We start from the raw sequence: 22,135 nt of genomic DNA, 5'->3' as shown, positions 1-22,135 counted from the left end.
TTCTGTTTACTTTTTTTCGGATGGGGGTAAAGTGGTGGGGGTGGGGGGGTATTACTTCCAGGGCGCATCAGCTCGTTTCCTCATCACCTCCCTCCACCTCAGCCCCCCCAGGACCCTGCCAGCAGACCACCACTGAGTCTGCAGGGGCTGCATGTGCAGAGATTGTGTTCAAGTACTGCTCAAACGTTAAACAAACCCGTGCAAATTACTATTTCACTGCGGCAATTTTTGTAGAAATAAATCAATTAAACAATATTTTAGAACATTTTCTAATAAAAATGTTTATTTAAAAAACTTTTTTTTTATTCAGTAGATTTTTGACCCACTCTGTAAGTGGTGATTATTTTTCAGTTGGCAAACTTTTTGTTTTTTCCAAAAACAAAAAGTTTGCGTTGATTTCTCGGCGGAGTGCCACATATCCCACGGCCCGCGAACGCGTCAGCAGGCGAGCCAGAAAAATGCCAGTTGTTGTTTACGACGTCTCTGCGCGTGCTTGTCAGCGTGATCCTACCTGTCCACGCGCGGAAAAGTCGCCTCTGGAAACCGACTTCCGGTTGAGTTTTTCCGAGAGAAAAAAGTAAACATCACAGAGCGAAAACGAAAATCTTCTGCGGCGCTTTTAGCAGCGCCGGAAAACGAAAAAAAAATCACCAGAAAACGACTTTTCCTTGATTATATTTCGATTTTGTTCTGGTCAGCTGCTCGTTTGGCAGATTTTTTTCCTCATCAAAACTAAAGTTGATCCACAAATTCTCGGTACTGATAGAAATGTTTGATTAAATACCTTTAAAAAATGTATTTTTTTACATTTTATTTCTCCAAAAGCAAGAAAATAATTATAAGAAAACGGTTTATTTCTTTTTGAATGTTTTAATTATTTTACAGTCAAATCATCAATATGTGTGACATTATTTTATTGATGAATTCTGCTTTTATTATCCATTAAAAGCAGAAAAACTATTTCTTTAAGGGCAGGAATAAAATAAAATTCTGTGTTTATCGTATTTAAATTTAAAATGACATTGTGTTCACCATTTTAGTTCATTTTGTAAATAACAGTATAAATTAAAATAGTTTTTAGTTTTATAAAAACAAAATTAAATGCATTTTTTTAATTAAAATTATTGTTATTGATAAAATAGTTCTGTTGAAACACAAAGTTTTGACCCTTTTTTAACTTCTTCATAGAGATGTTTAAAAATCTACAAACTTTTTTATCTTCCTGTAATAAAAACAGAAAACTATATTTTTCTGTTCTTAAAATTACTTAAAATAAGTACAATAATTTAAGAAAGAGGTGATCAGGTCACTGCAAGATAAAAATATACTCAAAAAGTCTCAAATGAAAGATTCTTCCCATTGAAAAATCCTATTCTAGTTAATTCTTTGTTCTGTCAAGAACAGTTAAAATCATTTTTTGTTTGTTTGTCCAAAGGAGAACCAGCTTTTATTGTGTAGTACTTGTCACAGCCAAGAGAGATTTACAGGTTTGAGAGTCACTGTAAACCAGAAAAAGTAAGGGAAAGTTCTGATTTCCTCCTGATTTTTAGGCTACGCTAAAGCTGCTGAGCAATCACATTCCTCAAAGAACATACGGCCGGTTTAAAAAAAACAGAACAAAATCATCAGATTTTTCTGCTCTGAAAAAAAACCATCTGACTTTAAGCTCAAACTCCCTTTTTCCCTAAGAAAATAAAAAAAATAAATAAAGTTTTTTAGACAAATTATTGTTTTGAAAACAGAAATCAGAAAAGAGCTTCAGAGCAGCAGTCAAGCACGGGGGTGGTGGTGTAATAATGTTGGATTGTTTAATGAGGTCGTTCTCCCTCAGTTCATAGCTCCTCTGGCTTAGGAGCATTTTTATTCTGTGGCGGTAAAACAACCTTTGGAGTGGAAATAAGAGCGGCTCTTCCACAGGAAGTTTAGACTCTCCAGTGTGAACGATCATTGAGAAGCTCTGGATCAGGAGCTGTTGGGAAAAAGTTAAAAACAAGCAAACATGACATAAAACTTTCAAAAGTCCCATTCTGATCATATTTTGATCTATTTTCAAAAGCGTTCCCAGTGGTCTTTTAATCATGATGATGCTGTTTTTGCCAAAATCAAATGACTTGTGTTGTTTTCTAAGACATAGGAGTTCATTAGAAATTAGACTCTAAATTGTTGGTGGGGAGCAACCCCAGCCCCCTTTCCCCTCCCTGTTGCTGAGAGCTCTCTGTTCACCCGCTCTCCTGCAACTGTACGGCACCAACCTAACATTCCTGGATCAAAGAAAATGTCGAGAATTATTGGAGCTATCCAGCTGTTGGGTTTGATCCAGATTCCAGCTCAGACAAGGACACCAAAGACGTACATGGATCTATTTGTGTAGAGGCGACTTTCCTGTTGAAGCCTCTTGAGGAGCTGATGGGTTCAGTTTGTGTCTGACAAACTTCTGTCTTATAAGTCTGTTCTGTTCAATAAGAACAATCAGAAGAAGAAAGACGACTCCTATGAGCTAAGATTCATGAACCACGAGCAGAAAAAGGTGATTTTAAGACAATAAATAAAGCAGATAATAGCGGTATTATCAATAATTAATATTTAGAATAAAGGAGAATTAGAATAAAGAAGAACTCAGAAAGGACATTTTGAGCTTATTTTTTTTATGTCCTCCATCATGAGAAAAAGCCACAAGAACTGGTTAAAAACTAGGGCTGGGTGATACTAAACATTTGAGTACCGATCCAATAAGGGGTGTGCCAAAATATCAATATTGCTATATATCATGAAATTTAGTCCTGCGACTGATTCTCAATGGGTTCTCAACAAATATGGACTTTTATATTCGGTTGAAGAGGCTATAAAACATTAAACTCGCCATCCTTTGGAGGTAGATAGGGGCTGTGCGTTACAAGACAAGCTGTCGTGAGCACCAATGTGTCTGACAGATACTTGAAGTATTTCATTTTTGTTCTGTTGTTTACAACAATTTTGCACTAAGCAGTGGCTCTGATGTTCATGGTTACTATTGTTAAAGCTGAATTTTACAGGTAATTCAAATTCAAATGGTTTCAATATTTGTCAAAGGCATAGTATTACTAATTTGTACAAAAGTGTCATTATTTGTTGCACAAAATAAAAAGTTGTTTATTATGATTGTTTCCCAAAAAATATGTGTTCTTCTATAGTTATTTTAAACGATTTTTACCAATTATCACGATATCATTGATATCGTGAGCCATGTGGGGCGTATCGTATCGTGAGGTACCCAGTGATTCCCAGTCCTAGATCTAATGCCGATCAATGTCGCCAATATCGATATTTATCACAAATGGTGGATGTGACATGAAGCTCAAAATCTATATTGTTTTAATGGCTGTGAATGTTTTTTTTTTGTTTTTTTTTGGGGGGTAAATTTTCCTTTTTAAATTACTTTTCAAGCATAAAACAATCATTAAGACAATATTTCAATTAAATTGAAAGCTAAAATAAAACTTCTTGAACTTAAATAAAAAGTGATGAAGTGAATGCTTAACAGTCAACAAACCAAAAAAACAAGTAATTATGATACAAAAATGAATGAAAATGTACAAATATAAATAATTGGTAACTTTTTAGCCTTTAATAGAACAATAAAAACAGGTGAAAAGTAACCTTTGAAAAACAACACAGCTTCTAAATAGAGTTGAAATAAGGTGAAAAATTGCTTTTCTTCTGCTGATGCTGAGACTCAGTTGGGTCCTTCTTGCAGATTTCTATCAATATTTTGGATCAATCCTATTGACAATACTAAAAACAGGATTTGGGGTCTTTACCCCCCCCCCCAACACTGGAGATGGTTTATGTTCTTTGATTTACTGTAACTTTTCAAGCGTTAACACGATCATTCCAGTAGATTGTGAAGGAGAAAAGCGGCTCGTCGAACAACTTTTCTCCTTCACAATCTACTGGAATGACTGATCGTGTTAACGCTTGAAAAGTTACATTATGTTAAAGATTTTGTGTTTAAGCGTCACCGATGACGCCTCAGGTGTTTAAGGGTTAATAATGCCAACTGACGCTAGCAAAAGCTAAATAGAAATTGTTCCTTTTTTTTAAAATAAAATCTAAAAATGCTTAATCACTGGAATTGAAAATGATAACCAATGTAAGCAAAATAATTCATTTTAATTAGTTTTATTTGGCTCAATTGTGTAAAACTGTTAAAGGAAAAGCTATAAAGCTAACAAATAGCTATTATCTAATTAATCACAATAATTAGAATAAGGAAAACTCAGAAATGCCATTTTTGAACTTCGTTTTCTTCATGTATGTGCTCTAGCATCAGAACATGTTCAAAACACTATTTTCATCACCGTGGGTCTTTAATGGTAACAACTAATACATTTAAATAAAAAATCTAAAGTGGAGTCTGCATGATCCAGACTTACATAAACCCCCTCATACACCCTTAAAGTTTTTTTGCCCCCTCCAGATTTTTGTTTTTTTCACAGAAATTCGAGACATCAACGTTCTTGAAGGTCATTTTTGTCTGACTCCAATATCTCTTGTAACCATGGCAACAGCATCCACAGAAAGCCAAACACCTCCTGAAATTTCCTCATATCAGATTAAAACAATCTGATTTGTTGTTCTGCATCTCTTCGGTGACTTTGCTCCAAAAAGTAGAAGCTTGATCCATGTGAACGCTCTCCTTCAATCTGCTTTTCTTTTCTGCAGTCCTCCTTCAGCTGCTAATTTTACTTCTGTTTTCTTTAACGGATGAAGACGACTTTCTCCTCCTCGGCTGTGAGGGGAGCAGATGGTTTAAAGCTGCTGGCAGAGAAGCGTCTCAAAGACGGAGCTTCTTTCATGACTCCCTTGTTTGTTTATTTGGGCGACTGCGCGGTTGCTGCAGCCGCAGTCGGGTTGATTGCAGTCGTTGCCCGGTGGTCTGCTATTTCAAGCCGCTGAGTGATTTTTAACCATCTCACGACCCGGGCCGGTTCCTCTCCGTGTGTTTGTCTCATCCGCTCGGGAAACGGCGCTCACATGCATGTGGAAGCTCGGCCACCGCAGCCACTCCTCTGCATGCATGCGTCCACCACCAACAATCAGGCCTGATTAGATGCACAGCCAGGAACGAGGAAGCCAGAAGATCTGATGAGAGGATGGAGGAGAGACCCACCGAAGGGAAGAACCTGAGTAGAAACATCTGCCTTTTTGTTAAAAAGCAACAAAAACTTATTTGATTTTAGTCATCTTTAAACAACAGAGTTCAGGAACTGGGGTGCTTGATTCATAAAAAAGGTTTTACTTTGCTCACCGGCTATCGGGGGGCTCAGATCCAACCATGAAAGTTTTTGGATGCAACTTTAAATAAGATTAAGTAGACCGTCAGCCTGAGAACAAAAACAAAACAAGAGATTTTCACAGTTTTGCAACAGAATTTATGAATTGAATCATTCACAATCTTCACTCAGTGATAAAAAAAAAACATTTGAAAGAATTTAACTACACATGCATTTGTTTATCTAAAGTATATCAGTACTACAAAACAACAAACTTTTTCTAAATCCACCAAAGGGCCCCGCCCCTTCACATTTGGCATAAACGAAAAGTCCCAAATGTACTCCATAGATCCCAAAAGATGCAGTGTTTGGGAGATATTCAGGTTTAGAAATACAGAAGAGAAATGTGCACTTTTGGCAGTCAGGAGGACATTTAAATCTGTCTGTCTGTTTTTCAAAATCTCCCAATCTCTCTTAAAGTCCCCAAAGACAATGTTTTAAGTGAAAAAAAGTTCCCAGTAGTCTTTTATTATGATGATTAAGTTTTTAACAAAAATCCAACAACCTAAATGTCTTAAAAAGTCGTTTTTTGTGTTGATCCGAAGCCTCTGTGTCCAAAATCTCCTCTGAGGGGGCGTGGCTTTTGGAGCTGAACTGAGCAGCTCCACCCCTGATCTCTCCCATCTGATTATGGTAGCTCTGTGTCTTGATAGTGTAAATCTTCACTGCTATTTCATAAAAACATCAAGCAATCTGGATAATGTCCAGCCGTATGGTTCTGATCCGGATGTCAGCTGGACGAGGAAGTGAAGATCTTCATGGACAGAACTTCCTCCAAAATCCTGATTCTTTCTCCTTCCAGTTCACCAAAGACTCTTTTAGCTAATTCTCCAATGTTTATTGACTGTGATCAATACATTCAATCATTGGTTTCTCAGAGTTCTTGATAAAATAATCAAAGCTAACATCCAAATGCTCTTTCATTGATTTACAATCCTTTCCAACTGCGGTCAAATGAGCCGCCGTTCACATTTCCGTGGTCACATCAAGAAGCTCCGTGGAGTCTGGTGGAGATTTTCCAGCGTTCTCAGTCCTGCTACCGTAAGTATTGGATGAAACTCACACCAAAAATCCAGTGATGCTGATTTGACCACAGAAATGTGAACGGCGGCTCATTTGACTGCAGTCAATGTGAAGATACCATCTTCTCTTCTCCAGAACCTGAACTAGACACTAGGAACAGATGAGGGTTTAGTGCATGTGCAGCAGAGCTGTTGATGGAAAGAAGATCATTCATTCAAACAGAGTCTGTCTCTGACTCGGAAATGCAAAAACTAAATGATTTCTTATCACATTTGTTCTCTTTTATAAGAAAAATGCCACAAATACATGTTTAAAACTAAAAAACATGATTTAATCAGATGGTGACTTTAAAGAAATTTCTCTTCTACCGACGCCTTTCAATCGTTTATTCAGATTCCTGCTCTGCAATTAAAATGAGTATTTCACAAAAATGAAAAGTTTCATTAAATAACTGCTACATAAAACCCATACTATTTTTTTACCTTCAAGAAATTTCTCAGAGGAAAAGGATGTCCGGTTTCAGTAGATATTTGTTCCATGTTCTCACCTGAAGATCACCAGCACTGCTCCTGTTCAATCAGGAACATCAAGTACAAACTAACCTTCATCTTGTGTACTGACAATTACCTCAGGGCTTTTGGACTTGGTCTGGGACATTTACCTCAACAAAATGAATTTGTTGTTGGGTGGTCATCCTTGCAAATCTGTGTTTTTTGTTCTGACACATTCTGCTTTTTATTTGTATTTGTTTTTAATTGTCATTGTTGTAGTCATTTGGCTGAAATCCTATTTCATTCATGCATGAGCCTGTCATTCTCTGGTCATGCAGTTGTTTTGGCCCCCATAGGTGAAATGCATTTTGGGAGCTGTTGTGTCTTTTTATTGGATTTTTGTTGAATTTAGAACTTAGGAATCTCATTGTATCTTAGGTCATCTATTTGTCATGTTTAGTACATTTTTTTGCCTTTGATGTATATATGTTTATGGTTTTACTTTGTACTTTTTCACTGTTTAAGAAAGTGCAAGAAAATACATTATATAAAAGGAAGAACAACAACCTTTTTTTCAAGAAGTACACGTCAAGACAGTTTCTTCTCCCTAAGTTACAGTTAATGTCGATTAAAAACAGCAAATGAACCAGACATGAAAGAGACATAGAGATTTTTTTTAAGATTCTCTATATTTCTTCTGCTTTTCTTTTAAAACCAACATTGAGTTATTTTAATCTTTTAAGGAGCAGATGTTGTATGTAAACACCACAGAGGATGTGCTTTGTTCTTCTCATGACTTCTGGAAGCCATTTTTTTTTTTTTTTTGTCATCCAAACAATCCAAGAACATCAGCATCATTGAGGACTCTGTCAATTAAAACCGGTGACAATTTGCCCACATCTGGAGCAGATTTTCTGGAGACCGACTTGGTGAGATCTGCTGCGGTAGGAAATGACAGCGTTTTCATGAGCTTGCTTTAAAACAGATGGTGTGTTTACACGAGCAGAAACGGGTAATAAACAGCTCAGAGGGTGAAAGCGGTCGGATGCAGACGAGGGCATCAACAGTTTTTTGGTACGTGAAGGTAATTCTGTGGAAAAGATCTCCCCACTTTTGAGGTTTGGTGGACAAAACACCCCAGAAATCCCTGAGACTGAAACTCTGTGTTGCAAGTTTGAAGGTGACTTCCTGTAGGGGTGATGTAATCTGAGAGCAGACGGCGTGTGATAAATTCTGGGTAATAAAAGGCGGTAGGAGGCAGGGGGTCAGCAATGAGGTGGGGTAAGGCAGCAGCCGGCACTAGCAGCCTGCAGCAGGTTGATAAGCAAAGGGGTGGAGCTTAGCCGTCACGTCATGCAGACAGCTCAGAGGAAAATGAAGATCAGCTTTTTTAAATATAGCTTTATTTCTTTACAGCTTCATTAACTCTTAAATACCAGAGCTCCAGTGTTTATGTTCTTTGATTTAATGTAATTTTTCAATTTGCTAACACGATCAACATGATTCCAGTAGATTTTGACGCCACTTTTGTCCTTCAAAATCTACTGAAAGTTACTGTATGTTAAAGATTTTGTGTTTGAGCGTCACCAATGCCTCAGGTCTTAAAGGGTTAAAAAAAGTGAATTATTTCCTGAAACTCTATTAATCATACATTCAAGGATTTTCCCCTTTTTCATTCAACACAAATAAAAATCTCACCAAAATAGAGGTTTAGTTTCTCTATTTCATCCTCATGTTTCATGTTACGCTGATGATGTTCTGCTGTATTTATCTGTTAAACCAGGTGAAGCTTATCAGTAACTAGACTCGCACGTCTCAGAGATATGAAGGTCTGCATGACTTTTACTTTTCCTTCAGTTTAGGTGATGATGACGTCTTTGATTTTTGGGTCTGTTTCTGTTTACACACAGTGCTCTGCAGTGGGAAACCTGTCAAAAAAAATCTGTTTTTGCATAAGAATTCAAAAACTCAGAGAAAATGATTTAAGCTCCAAAATATTAAATTTCATTTTATTTGCAGATGACACAACCTTTTATTGTACAGGAGACAATATTGAACAAATAAAGAATAAATTGTGGTTTGACGGAAATAAAATATCTTTAAATGGTGACAAATCGTGTTTTACGATATTTAGTAACAGAAATACAAACAATAAGGTTCAATTAAACATGGATAATATTAATATCAAAAGAGCAAAATAAGTTACTTTTTTGGGAGTTATTATAGATTAAAAGCTAACTTGGAAATCACAAATTAATACGGTCAAAACCAAAACAGCAACAGCAATTGCAGTACTACACAAAGTAAATGGTTCTTATATAATAGTTCACTACATCTATTATACAATTCCTTGATTATTCCATACCTGAACTACTGTATAGAAATTTGGAGTACAACTTATAAACCACATATTAATCCAATTTACATATTACAAAAAAAGCATTAAGAATTACTACAAAGAGTAATCATAGGGACCCATCTAATCTATTATTTATAAAATTAAAAACATTAAAATTTTATGATCTTGTTAACTTTAATATTTTAAAATTTATGTAGTCTAAATAAGAAAAGCCTTCCTCCTAATTTAATGAAAAGATACATGAAAAGAAAAGCAAATTTAATCTAAAAGGGCATGAAATATTTATTAAACCAAAACACAGAATACTTCTAAAGGAGAAATGTGTATCAGTATATGGAGTCAATAAATGGAATATATTGAGCACAGAAATTAAAAACGCCACAGCAATATCTAGCTTTAAAAATGACATTAAAATTAGTAGTTAATTACTATAAATCTATGTAGTACAAATAAAAACTACTCATTCCTGATGTATTGAATTCATTTTACTCTGGTTTATGTTTATAATTGTACGTTTTTGTTCTTCTTTCCTAATCTTCTGCTTCTGTATCCTAAATCGGCAGAATGTTTCATGTTTTATTTGCCTACTGTTTGATTTATTGATTTAGTGAAAGCGGCAGACAAAATAAGTTTTATTCTTTCTGTCCCTTTCATTTTTTATACTTTTGTTTCCATCATGTTTACTCAGGGTTGTATTGCATGTTTTTCCTTTTAATGAATAAAAATGAAATGAATAAAAAAAAAGATCTGGTAATTGTTCATGTATTTGTTACTTTGAAGTAAGAAATCCGATCATCACTACTCCGATCGTCTATTGATCTATTTTCAAAGCGTTCCCACTGGTCTTTTAATCATGATTATGCTGTTTTTGGCCAAAATCTAAAAACCTGTGTTGTTTTCTATGACATAGTTTCTGCAGAGCAGCAGTGGCTCATCAGACATTCTCCTCTAAGACACTGGAAGAAGAAGAAATATATTTATAACACACTTTTTACACGTTAAATAGGCCACCACGAAGTGATTTACAAGGCAAAATAAAAAGGAAACACACATTAAATACAAATAATTAAAAAATATGGTAAAAGCCAGTCAGAAGGAAAAGCTAAAAGCCCAATAAAAATTCTTAAAAAGCTTTTTAAAACAACCAACAGATTGAGCCACTCGGAGGGTCAACGGCGCTCCAGAGTTTGGGGGCTACAGCTTGAAAGGACGGGTCTCCACCAGTTTGAAACTCGGTTCTCAGAACTTTGAGGAGGTTTTGGTTCAAGGACTGCGAGACTGATGAGGGGTGTAAGGAGTCAATAGATTAGAAATGTGATTGGGAGCCTGTCCTTTTAGAGCACGTGTGTCAAAGTCAAGAACCGGGGGCCAGATCCGGCCCATTGGGTAAATATATCCGGGCCCCCAGATCATTTTGTCCTGATGTTATCTTGTGGTTATTTCTAATTTGTAGTTTAGTAGAGTTAGACTGAATCCAAATGATCCCCCTACCACTAAGGCTTCTACATTTGAAGCTTTAGTTTGTGATTTTCTTATTTTCCTATCTATTTAAAGTGAAACTTGGGTGTTTGGATACATGCAGGTGACATCCTGGTTATGGTAAATATATTTTAAACCAATTAGGTGAAACTGAGTAATTTTAGTTCATCGCTGTGGCTGAAAAACATCGGATGATATTATGGATTCATGGATTAAATGAATCAAAGTGGTTTAATGAACTTTATTTTTTTCTTAGTCTGATTTGCAGCAAAGATCTGAACAGACAAAATGATCTACATTTTAACAAAATAATAGATGCATAAATAAAGGCCTAAATATGTTTTTCATTTAATTATTTTATGCACTGTAAAACACAAATACTAGTTTAAAGAAAAGCATCAACTAATTAAAATAATTACTAAATTGACAGTTTGTCTTCTTGTGTAATTGATTTTATTGTAGATAAAAATCTTCGTATAAAAACAGACTTTTAGAAATAAAAGTGATTTTATCGTTTATATTCTAACATTAATCTTTTAAAAATTAGCTAGCTGTGGATTTTTACATTTATTGTTAAAAACTTGATTTAAAATTTTACTAGACAAAAAAACTTTTGGATTTTGTTTGTAATGTTTTTTCTTTTTTAATTTTTATCATTTGTCATTAATCACTTTAATCATAAACATAATTAAAAACATTTCTTAACAAAGAGGCTGTCAAATTTCATTTATTTATTGTTTGATTTCATGATTTGTTAAAAATTGATTTTTTTGATGATTTTAAATCTTTAAGAGAAAGTAAAACACATTTCTCCAAGAAATTTACATTTAATTTTAAATTAAATTTAGTTTTTAATATACTTTATAAAAAAAAGTTTTTTTTTTTTAGGAATTCTTTGAATCTTGTTAATGAAACCATTTTTGCAAATAATTTTTTTCTTCCTAAATCACCTTTAAAGGAATCATTTTTGACGGTTAATTAAAACTTTATTAACTTTTTGGATATAAAGATTTTTTTCCATTATTAGCCTTCTGTTGTGTTTTCTGCCGGATGTTTAGGACTTAATGACTCACAGATATAGAAAAAACACAATATATTATTTTATTTTTGGGGGGATGTAGCTCCAGTCTAGTGATGGAAAAACTAAAAACGTTTTTATTAGACTTTGTTCTGTTTAACATGAAAATCTTAAAATGTTTTTTTTTTTTTAAATTAAATGATATCCAAGTGTTTATTCTATTTATCTGCAACATCAGAGGATTGTTGCTGAAACTTAGGAAAACTAAAATAATGATTTAATCAATTTAAAAGTTCGATTCATATTTTGAAGGATTTTCTCATTTGTTTCAACAGAGAAAAGGAAAAAACGACTCTCTTTGCTAATCTCTGCTTTTAGCGTAGAAAGTGATGAGGAAAAAGCCGATTTTCTGTGAATCAGCAGCAGATGCATCAGGTTTCCTCCAGCTGAAACAGTGAATCGACACCGTGCGAGTCACAGCTGAAAGCCGGTTGTCAGGAACGACACAGAAAGGTCAACAGGAGGCGGATGGTTTTGAGGTTGACTGGCTTATTTTCCCCCTGCGAAAGGCCAGAGGCGCAGCAGCGGCGGCGGTGGCGGCGGCCTGCTCCTCTGCTGCAGCTCCACAGCAGCGAATGAGCTGTAGGTTTGCAGCTGCACTGATCCGGCCTGCAGAGGAAAACACACAAAGAGCAGGAATGCATCTTCATGCTTTTCCTCCCAGCTACTCACTCACCTGAAAGAAGTGTCTTTGGCCCCCCACCTCTTTCCGTCTCTTTCTCATACTCTGCATTGTTATCATTGCTGTCATCGCTAACAATGAAAAACAGTGTGTGTTGAAGGGATGGGGGAGGAGCAGAGCGACACAGGAAAAGAGGGAAAGAGCAGCCAGCTGTCGAGAAAACGAGAGTGACTGTTGGAGTTCGCCGTCCTTCAAAGCAGCAGAGGAAAGCCTCAACGTCCGCCTCAAATAAAGAAAACAAATGTTTTCCTCCTCCTCGCCGCTTCGGCTTGTTTTATTCTCCTCTTTGATTTGGGAAAGTTAGAAACAAATTATATGCAGACGACTTGCTGCTCGTGATCTCTTTAATGTGACATATTTAAGCAATTATCAGCTGATTCAGTCAAACGAAGCACACATGTTGCCATGCCGACGCACACACTGGGAGCACGTTGGACGCACATGTCGACATCAACCCAGCCAGGTTGTTATCATCCAGCTGAGTTATTTAATTGATCAATAAACAAAATCCAGGATCCAACATGAAGGATGTTTGTCTTTTTGAGACAGTTTGATCTCAGCTGAATTATTATTTGTTCTGAAAAAGTTCGTCTCAGATGAAGAGGGGAATTACCCTCCGAAATGCCCCCACCCTTTATGGTGTCAGACCACATTCATTCAGACTGTCTGAAAGGTTCTGGGCTTCTTTTCCTGAAGTAGTCTGCTTTAGTTTGGCAGGTGATGAATCTCACCTGAACTCGGGTGTGGATCCATTTGAAAGCCAGGATCCTGGTTTACCTGAATGTCAACCAAAGGAAAGGAAGGAGGTCAACAGAATCCTGTGAGATCACATGACTTACTCCTGTCTTAAAGTCTCTGCATTGGCTGCCTGTCACCTTCAGGATTGAATTTAAAGTCAGATTATCTTTTGATCTGTTTTCAAAAGTGGAATTTTTAACTTTGAGGATGCGGTTTTAGTCAAAACAGCATCACTGTTTTTTAGGTCAATTATAGATCCATCTGTTTACACTCTCTACCAGTAGCTTACAATCCCTCACAACCCCAATGATGCAACTAATATGGCGTGCAATATTTTAGCTATCCAGGCGTACAGTTTTGAGTCAGATTTTAGCTCAGACGAGGAAAACAAAGATTAACATGGATCCAATGTAAATGTTTTTCCAACAATATATTTTTTCATCTGCTCCTGATTCACCACATTTTGAACAAAAAAATACTCAGAAATGCAGTTTTAAGTTTATTTTTCTTAAATGTGTCCTCCATCAGAAAATGCTTCATGAACATGTTAAAAACACCAATGGAGTGAGTCTGATTAAGTAATAAATAAGCAGGAAATATGATGTAAAAGAAAAATTTAAAAGATGGTTTTTCCTAAAAACCTCTACGACTCTGAGGCTCTCCTCTACGGCTTTTATTGGTTATCGTTTACATTTATGACACTTTCTATTGATTGATCTATTCAAGACTATTAGTAACAGTGTGCTCAACCATTCTATGTTCGTCTTTTAATTGTTATTGTTTTAATTCTATTGTGTTCCATGACTTTTTATTGTTTTAACCTATGCTTTTAGATGTTGTTTGTGTAAAGAACATTGTGTTTTACACACGTTGATAAAATGTGATCTATAAATAAAAGGACTGATTGATTGAATAAGTAAAGTTAATATAAGTACAGTCATCATGAGCTCAAGATTTTTTAGTATTCTTAAAAACATCAAAACATTTGCTAATAGTTGAAGAAAATCTCAGGGGATAAAGCAAAAATTCTTAAAAGTTGAAGCTGATAATGCAACAAAATGACTTTCAAGCGTTAAATAAAATTACAAGAAGCATAAAAATAATTAATTGTGAAGACGGTAAAAAATTCTGAAATACAATAGACAAAATCTGCCTGAATCAACACTATTTTTTATGTATGTGGTGATAAATATGTATTTTTTCTGAAGTAAAAACTTGTCATTGACTATTTCATTAATAAATTAAATTGATTTATTTCAAAGCTTTTATTATCTATAATTACCACAATGAAACTGAACAATTTAAGCAATTATATTAAAACACTGGGCCTAGTCTCCCAAATGTTTTAACTAACTTTATTTCAGTAATAAAAAAAAAGGAAGAAAAGAAACAAATAAGAGAATGTTTTTCTCTAAATATCAGTAAGTTTTAAAACCCTAACACACTTTCTTTTATATATTTAACAAAAATGATATTGTTTACAATGCCTTAACCATTTGGGTTAACCATTTACATAACAAGTAAAATGGTATTTCATAAGGACATATGCCCTTAACCTTCACATATATATGAATAACTTATTTTAGTCCTCACACATGAATTATTGCTGTATTTGTTTTGATGTTTTTGAATCATTCAGAGCATTTTTATTTATTTATATTTTGTTGGAGCACATTAACAGTTAACATTAAATGCATAAACAGTTAAATTTGAGATTTTCTGTAAATCAGTCAAGTATGCCATTTAAAATGAATTAATAATTTGGCTTTAATAAAACAATAAATTATACATTCATGTATGTAAGTTTCCTTTAAATCATACCTTTGTCTATTCCAGAAAAAAAAAACCTGTTCTCCAGTGATTTGAGATGTGTCCTTTTTATTAAAGAAAAAAGTTTGTATGAATAAACTTATATGAAAAGTACATTTAATTGAACCACTTTCGACCCAAAAGAAAGGAAAAGAGAATCCGCAGTACCGCCTCCTCAACACTAGGTGGCAGCAAAACACCCGACAGTTTCGTCCGAGTCCCTTAAGCCTCAAAGCAGAAGAAGTGAAAATGAGCCACAATGGCGCTCAAACAAGGAGCAGTTTCGACTCTGTCTCTGCTCAGTTTGCTGCCTTCTCTTCTGCTTCAGGCTTGTCTAAGTTTAACGGAGGGACTGCACTGGGATGAGAATGGCTACGTCCTGTACTGCCCCTGCATGGGTAACTTTTTCAGTCTGAAAGCTCGGTTCTTGTTGTAGCGAAGCCGACGAAGGCCAAACTTTAGTCGCTTTTAAGTTGCGAGTTCTGTGAAACAGAAGACCCGGATGTCTCGTTAGATCAATAATAACTTTACATTTCTACCGGGATGAAATGTAAACCAAATAAAACGTTGCTGTCAAAGCTGTAGAATCTCATCGCGGCTGTTCAGGCAACAGCTGCTGGATCTGATTTACTAAATACATTTAAATTATGATGATGTATCTCTTTCTTAGTCTTAACTAAGTTAAACTTGTAGACATGGACTTATTTATTTTATTTAAAATATATATCAACTTTAAAGTTATCAATGTTCCTTTTAAGGATTGTTCACTGCATCTCTGAGGTCAAAAACACATCTATAGGCAAAGTTTAGAACCAAAACAAATCAACACAGTCTAGTTTACTGATCAGATTCAGATTATTTTTAAAAATGTGATAAAGAAAACTTCATGAGGCCAAATCTGATTATTTTCTGAAGATGAAAATCACTTTTCAAGTTGCAAAAAAAAAAAAAATCACAGCTAGAGTTAATTGCCTGTTTACAGAAGTTTTTACTTGTCAATTACTAGTTAATGAAATAAAGGTAATTAATTAACTTGTTAATTATAATTAATTACTATATATGAACTGGAATGCTAGCCAAAATTGAAGTGTTTTTCAGGTTGTGTCTAAATTCCCTCACTACCTGATGTATTATATAGGATGTTTGCTATTTTTCGGGGTGTTTAAATCCAAAATCCCATAAGTGTCTGCAAAAACTTAGTATGCATCAAGGGTTTTTCAGTTTAAAACAGAACCGTATGTTACACCACTGAAGTGAACTGTGAAGAAAGAGAGTCGTTACTTCTGTTGTGCATAGCACTAAATTTACGTATTAAACTGTTCAAGTGTGCAACATTTAAGAAGGATTTTTTTATTACATCACACTGGGCCAACTCAAATGTTTTTTCTTAATTGTTACCTGCCTATTAGTAAATTCTAAACAGAATTTTCAGATTGTTTTATTGTTTAGTAATACACAAATCAAATATCGAACTTGACCCAAAACTTGAGGTTTGAACCACACTGTGGAAAAAAAGTGTATTGCTGGATTCCTAGTGTGCATCAATGGTCACTAGATTGGCAAATATATCCCACAATGCATTGCATTTGTCATTTTTTGAATGTATGTAACTAATTATTTTGTTATAAATCATCACTGTTTTTGTCATCAGAACCCATTAGATTAATAAATTATCTTTGTGAATTTTTCATTTCATATTAAATTTTTACTGCAGCAGATGGGTGACGTCATATTTGCCACTTACAAAAGAAAAGTAGGGAGGATGTGACCAAATTGTGTTAAAATCCACTGGATAGTTCCAAACTACACAGTCTTTTAGGGGTTAGAGAGTAGTGATAGAATTTCTTCATCCAAATAACCCGGACTTTGTTTCATTTTCAGGCCGGTTTGGAAACCAGGCCGATCACTTCCTGGGATCTCTGGCTTTTGCAAAGATGCTGAACCGAACTCTGGCTGTGCCCCCCTGGATTGTGTACCGTCACCACATTTCCCCGTACACCAACGTGAGTGCTGTCAGTGAATGCAGCAGCAGAAGAAAAATCCAGTTCAAATCCCGTAAACATGAAGGATAGGCATGAATTCTTGCAGAAATTCAAGTTGGTGTCAAACTTTGATCTGAGGATCGTTTTTACTCTGAGACTCATTTTCCTAATTTAAGCTCAAATTGATGTGAAGGCTGAATGATGACTGTCCTGTGGTCAGGTGCACGTTCCCTACAGCGAGTTTTTCCAGCTGGACGCCCTGTCTGCTTATCACCGTGTGGTCAGTTTGGAGGACTTCATGGAGAAACTGGCCCCCACACACTGGCCCCCGGGTCAGAGGAGGGCCTACTGCTTTGAGACGGCCGCCCAGAGAAGCGCAGACAAGAAGTCGTGTCCGATGAAGGTCAGAACTGCAAGAAGCAGAATAAAATGTTGGCTTTAGAGTCAAAGATGAAGAGCTGAGGGTTTAAGTGCTGCCCCCTGCTGGCAGAGGATCAGACTGGCTGGAACTCCTGGTTCTGATTCTTTCACAGGATGGGAACCCGTTTGGACCGTTCTGGGATCACGTTGGCGTGAGTTTTGATAAGTCTGTTCTGTTTGGAGGGATTTCCTTCAGTTCTTACCACCAACTGCAGTGGATGAAGAAGTGAGTGCTCGATCAGGGGTTTAATTTATGGTTTTCTGGCTCGTAGTTTGTTAACATGCGAGTTTCTCAGGTTCCCTCCCTCTGAGCACCCGGTGCTGGCGCTGCCCGGAGCTCCGGCTCAGTTCCCAGTGGTGGAGGAGCATGTGGGTCTGCAGCGCTTGGTGGTGTGGTCTGACAGGATGGTGAAGGAGGGACAGGAGCACATCGCCGCCCTGCTGACCCGACCCTATGTGGGCATTCACCTGAGAATCGGCTCAGACTGGGTGAGACGAACCTTCTACACTGAACGTAAGGTTCATTCAGGCTCTCCGAGGCGAGGAGTCACTCTGGTTTCTCTTTGCTTCATGAAGATCTTCAGAGATGACCGGTGCAGCAGCTAAGCAACAAATAAGCAAAAATCTTAAAGATTTGAGTTTCAAATATGGATTCTGGATTTAGGAAAAAACAAATCCCTGTTTTAAAACAAAATCCTCATTCAGAAATTATGTTTTGGGTTTTATTTACACAAAAATAACCTACTATAATTCAATTAAAGTATCTTAGTAAAATTCAATTAATCCGTAGTAGTTTCTGAACTCATCAGTGAGTTTGATAGTCATGTCATTTGTTAACATTGACATAGGAATGACACCAACTAAATTAAATATTGATTTTTTTCATTAATAAAACAAAAAGAAAGAGAAAATGGCATTTTTTTCCAGTAGGATCGTTTTATTCAAAAATAACACAAAGGTTTTTACAAGTTCTTGAAAATCTGAGTTTAAAACGAACATAACAAGAATTTTTTACATAAAAATCTTACATAGTTTTGACTTTTTCTTTGCTTTGTTTTTTTATTTTATACATTTTTTTCTCTACATGTTTGATCTTTGTTATCTGACATAAAAACTTTTTGATCTTAATTTTTTAGATTTTCCAGGGGAAAAAAACACCTTCTACTTGAAAATGTTGTTTTGGTTCATTGAGGAATTATTGTAAGCTAAAATAAAAATAATATCTGTTTAAAAAAAAGGAGCTAGGGTTGGACTAAAAATCTGAATATTAAGCATTGACACACATTTGAATATAAATTAATGCAAATTTTAGGAAAGAAAAATCACACAAAAGGCCCCAGACAAATAAGACTTTAAGCAATAAATTAACACAACAGAAAAGTGAAGTTTTTTAAAGCTCCAAGTGCAGTTATTATAGACAAAAAATAAAATTACAACATAAAAATATAAAAAACTAAAACAAAAAACAAACTAAAATTAATGTTATTTCATCTTTATTTTCCTATAGTCACAACATAGCAATGAAACATTGATCATGTTTATAACCAATAAAAATAGGAAATAATAGCAGTCCGGGGTGACCCAAGGACTCAAATTTGGTTGTCGCTTTTTGAAAAATGTATACTCATATTTACTTTAAGGGGAATCTGTTAATATGTGCTGCCCAAAATAAGCCCAAAAATTGTCAAATTACCGTTGCCCAGAATATAATTGTTCTTGGGTTCTCCAGGGTTAAAAAGGGCTAAACAATAATATCAAATGATTTTTGTGTCACCACATTGCAAACAAAAGTGAGAAAAAAAATGTCCTAATTTGCAAACAAAATTGTCAGTTATAAAAAATAAACCTTCAAAGTTGAAAATAGAAATATTAAAAGTTTACTTTCAAACCATTTCAGACCAATCAGCACAAACCCTCTTATCTGTGATTGGCTGTTTGGTGGCACAAATATCACACTAAGCTTAAAGTTATAAACGCAAAATCACAGATAAGAAGATGAGAGACAACACATCTGGAAACATTTGTGGTTCAAACACACAAAAAAAGTGAAAAAAGTGAAGTTTTTACATTAAGTTTTTACATTATGTAAAAATGTAATGTTTTTTTATTAAGCAAATCATGTATTGATTTTAAAAATATTATATATTTCTATTTGAAACTGTTATTTTTGAAACTGAACATTTTGTTTTTAATTTAGGATATTTTTATCTCAAAACTTGAGTTTGCAATGTGGTGGCACAATTATTACTTGATACACTCTAAGAAAAAAAAACATTTGAAATTACATTTAAAAAATGAAATAAATGTTTGGGGTTTTATCTGCTGGAAGTGTGACAGAGGTTTGAATGAAAGAATGTTCAGATGTTGGGTCCTGATCTTCTCCATCCCTGACAGCAAAACGCCTGCCGGCTGCTGGAGAGCGGCGACGCCGGCCCTCACTTCATGGCGTCTCCTCAGTGCGTCGGCTACAACCGGCAGACGGCCCTCCCCCTCACCATGACCATGTGCCTCCCGGACCTGACAGAGATCCGCAGGGCCGTTAAGCTGTGGGTGAAGAAGACCTCTGCCCGCTCTGTCTACATCGCCACGGATTCCGACTCGCACAGCAAGGACATTGAGAAGCTCTTCAAGGGAAAGGTGAGCTCACCAGGGATTCAACACATCTGCAGACTTCCTGACCGTTTCTTAACCCCGCCACTTTCTGCGGCTCCTGCAGGTGAAAGTGGTGAGTCTGCATCCGGATTCGGCCCAAACGGACCTGTACATCTTAGGCCAGGCCGACCACTTCATCGGAAACTGCGTCTCCTCCTTCTCCGCCTTTGTGAAGAGAGAAAGGGACGTTCACGGACGCTCGTCCTCCTTTTTCGGCATGGACGAACCAAGAAAAGCGAATGCCAAAGAAGAACTGTGAGCGTCATGTGCTCGCCCTGCAGATAGGAATGCTGGCTGACTGTGAGGAGGTCAGGAGAAAGAGGAAGCACGAGGAAGAAGCTGCTCATGACGACGAGCTTTCAGCTGCTCACATGTGTGGCTGCAGCTTTCATGCACTACATTGACTCTGAAGCTCACAGGAACATTTGTGGAGCTCATAGGATTCATTTGATAAAGACAGAAATAATTTAATGGTTTGATCACTTGTCATATTTTGGGGTTTCTCAGCCTGATTAGCTTGAAAAGATTCGGAGAATAGAAATTACCTTAAATCCAAATTAAAATTAGAAAAATAAAATTAGACGTCTTTTTTCAAATAATTATTTTAAAAAACATTTTTGTGGAAAAGAAAATTATAGAAACTAAAATTAAACCAAATTTCACATAAAAGCAAAACATAACTTTAATACATATCTACAAAGTGCATAATACATTTTTAACCTAAAACTGAATATTTTTATAACAAAAAAATAAGAAAAAAATTCTAAACTTAAATCTCCCAAAACGTGCTGCACAAATTCTGAAAGCCAAACACTTTCAGATATAAAAGATATTTTTTTCCATTTCTCACTTGGTCTCGACAGTTGACTGTAAATGAGAACTGGACTAAGTGAGCATGACATCACTCATAGAAAACAGCTTGTAGCTCCAAACATTTTTTTACGATATTGACACTGCCATGTTGGAACCAGAAATCGTCCCTTTCCCCATGTCTAGGTGGAGGTTCATGGGTTAGGGTCTAGGTGGAAAGGACTATAAATTTAGAGCTGACATTTGATTTAGAATGTTCCATTGACTTTGTTCAGGCAACATCCCCTGAACTAATGTTTAAAATACCAAGATCATTGACTGGTTGTTTCTCAAATGTCTAAAAATTGTTTTTATGTTTTAAATAACTTTTTGTTTACACTTTTTGAAACCAAAGAGAGCAGTTACACAAGAACTTTCTACACAAAGAACCAGTTTTAAAAGAAAAACAAAATAAAAAGAATGTAGTCTGTAAGTTCTCAGTCTGGGAAGCGTCAACAGAGAAGGGCTCTTTATGGAGTTACTCTTTCCTGGAGTTCAATCAAGTAATCCCAAACTTCCCTGTGGTTTCACATCCTGGACAACTTCAGAGAAGAGCAACTCCGTTTTGGAAAAACTTCATGAAGTTGTCCAGAATGAGGGACCACAAGGAAGTAGACCCACACCTGCTACTTTCTGGATTTGCTCAAGATAAGAAGCAACAGGCAGTTGTGTACTACTCACAGCCCTCAACTCTTAAGTGTTCTGTTTTGTAATTTAAATTTTGTTTTAGCTTTTTAATTTTTATCTTTTGTTTATAGTTTTTCCACCCATCCATCTTCATCCACTCATTCCAGACTGGGTTGTTGGGCAGCAGTATTAGCAAAGATGCCCAGACTTATCTCTCCCGGCCACCTCCTCCAGCTGCTCTAAAATTACGTAGATGCGTTCGTCACATCCAGATGACCGAAAAATAAAATGGTAACAGAGGACATCATTTTGAACTTTTTATTTTTTTTACTGAATTGAGTAAAAAGTAAGTGAGGGGTGGGTGTGCAACAGCTGCTCAGACAGTACAGGAAGGTCAAAATGGGGCAACATGTAGCGCCTGGAGGCCACACAACACTGCCAGGAGCTTAAAAGTTGCCATACCATGAAAGAAGAAAAACTTTTTGAGCTTTCAAGAGTACTATACTGTTCAGAAATGGGCCCTTTAATTTGTCAAAGCAATGATTTTTTTTAATTCCTGTGCTGCAGTTTAATCTGTGTGCAGCCCAAAATACTCAGATTAACCTGAATAAATTCACGTCCTCTTACTGGATTA

General features: G+C 35.9%; 2 protein-coding genes across 3 annotated transcripts in view; one reads left to right on the top strand and one right to left on the bottom strand.

Annotated features, from left to right (window-relative positions):
- The first annotated feature begins 15,196 nt into the window (after window positions 1–15,196).
- pofut1 (protein O-fucosyltransferase 1) lies at window positions 15,197–20,496 on the top strand. The gene is made up of 7 exons (XM_024293617.2): window positions 15,197–15,369; window positions 16,853–16,974; window positions 17,174–17,356; window positions 17,487–17,599; window positions 17,670–17,862; window positions 19,768–20,010; window positions 20,090–20,496. Exons 1-7 carry the CDS (start codon window positions 15,231–15,233, stop codon window positions 20,282–20,284), a joined length of 1,188 nt encoding a protein of 395 aa, XP_024149385.1. The 5' UTR covers window positions 15,197–15,230; the 3' UTR covers window positions 20,285–20,496.
- A 1,609-nt stretch (window positions 20,497–22,105) lies between these two features.
- LOC112159508 (kelch-like protein 7) overlaps window positions 22,106–22,135 on the bottom strand; it is a gene marked incomplete in the record, with an annotated part of 8,610 nt that continues 8,580 nt past the window's right edge. For both annotated transcript variants that reach the window (XM_024293616.2, XM_024293615.2), the window contains 1 exon segment: window positions 22,106–22,135.

Source organism: Oryzias melastigma, linkage group LG7 (genome assembly GCF_002922805.2).
Source record: "Oryzias melastigma strain HK-1 linkage group LG7, ASM292280v2, whole genome shotgun sequence".
Classification (NCBI taxonomy): domain Eukaryota; kingdom Metazoa; phylum Chordata; class Actinopteri; order Beloniformes; family Adrianichthyidae; genus Oryzias; species Oryzias melastigma.
This window is presented reverse-complemented; position numbering and strand designations above follow the sequence as displayed.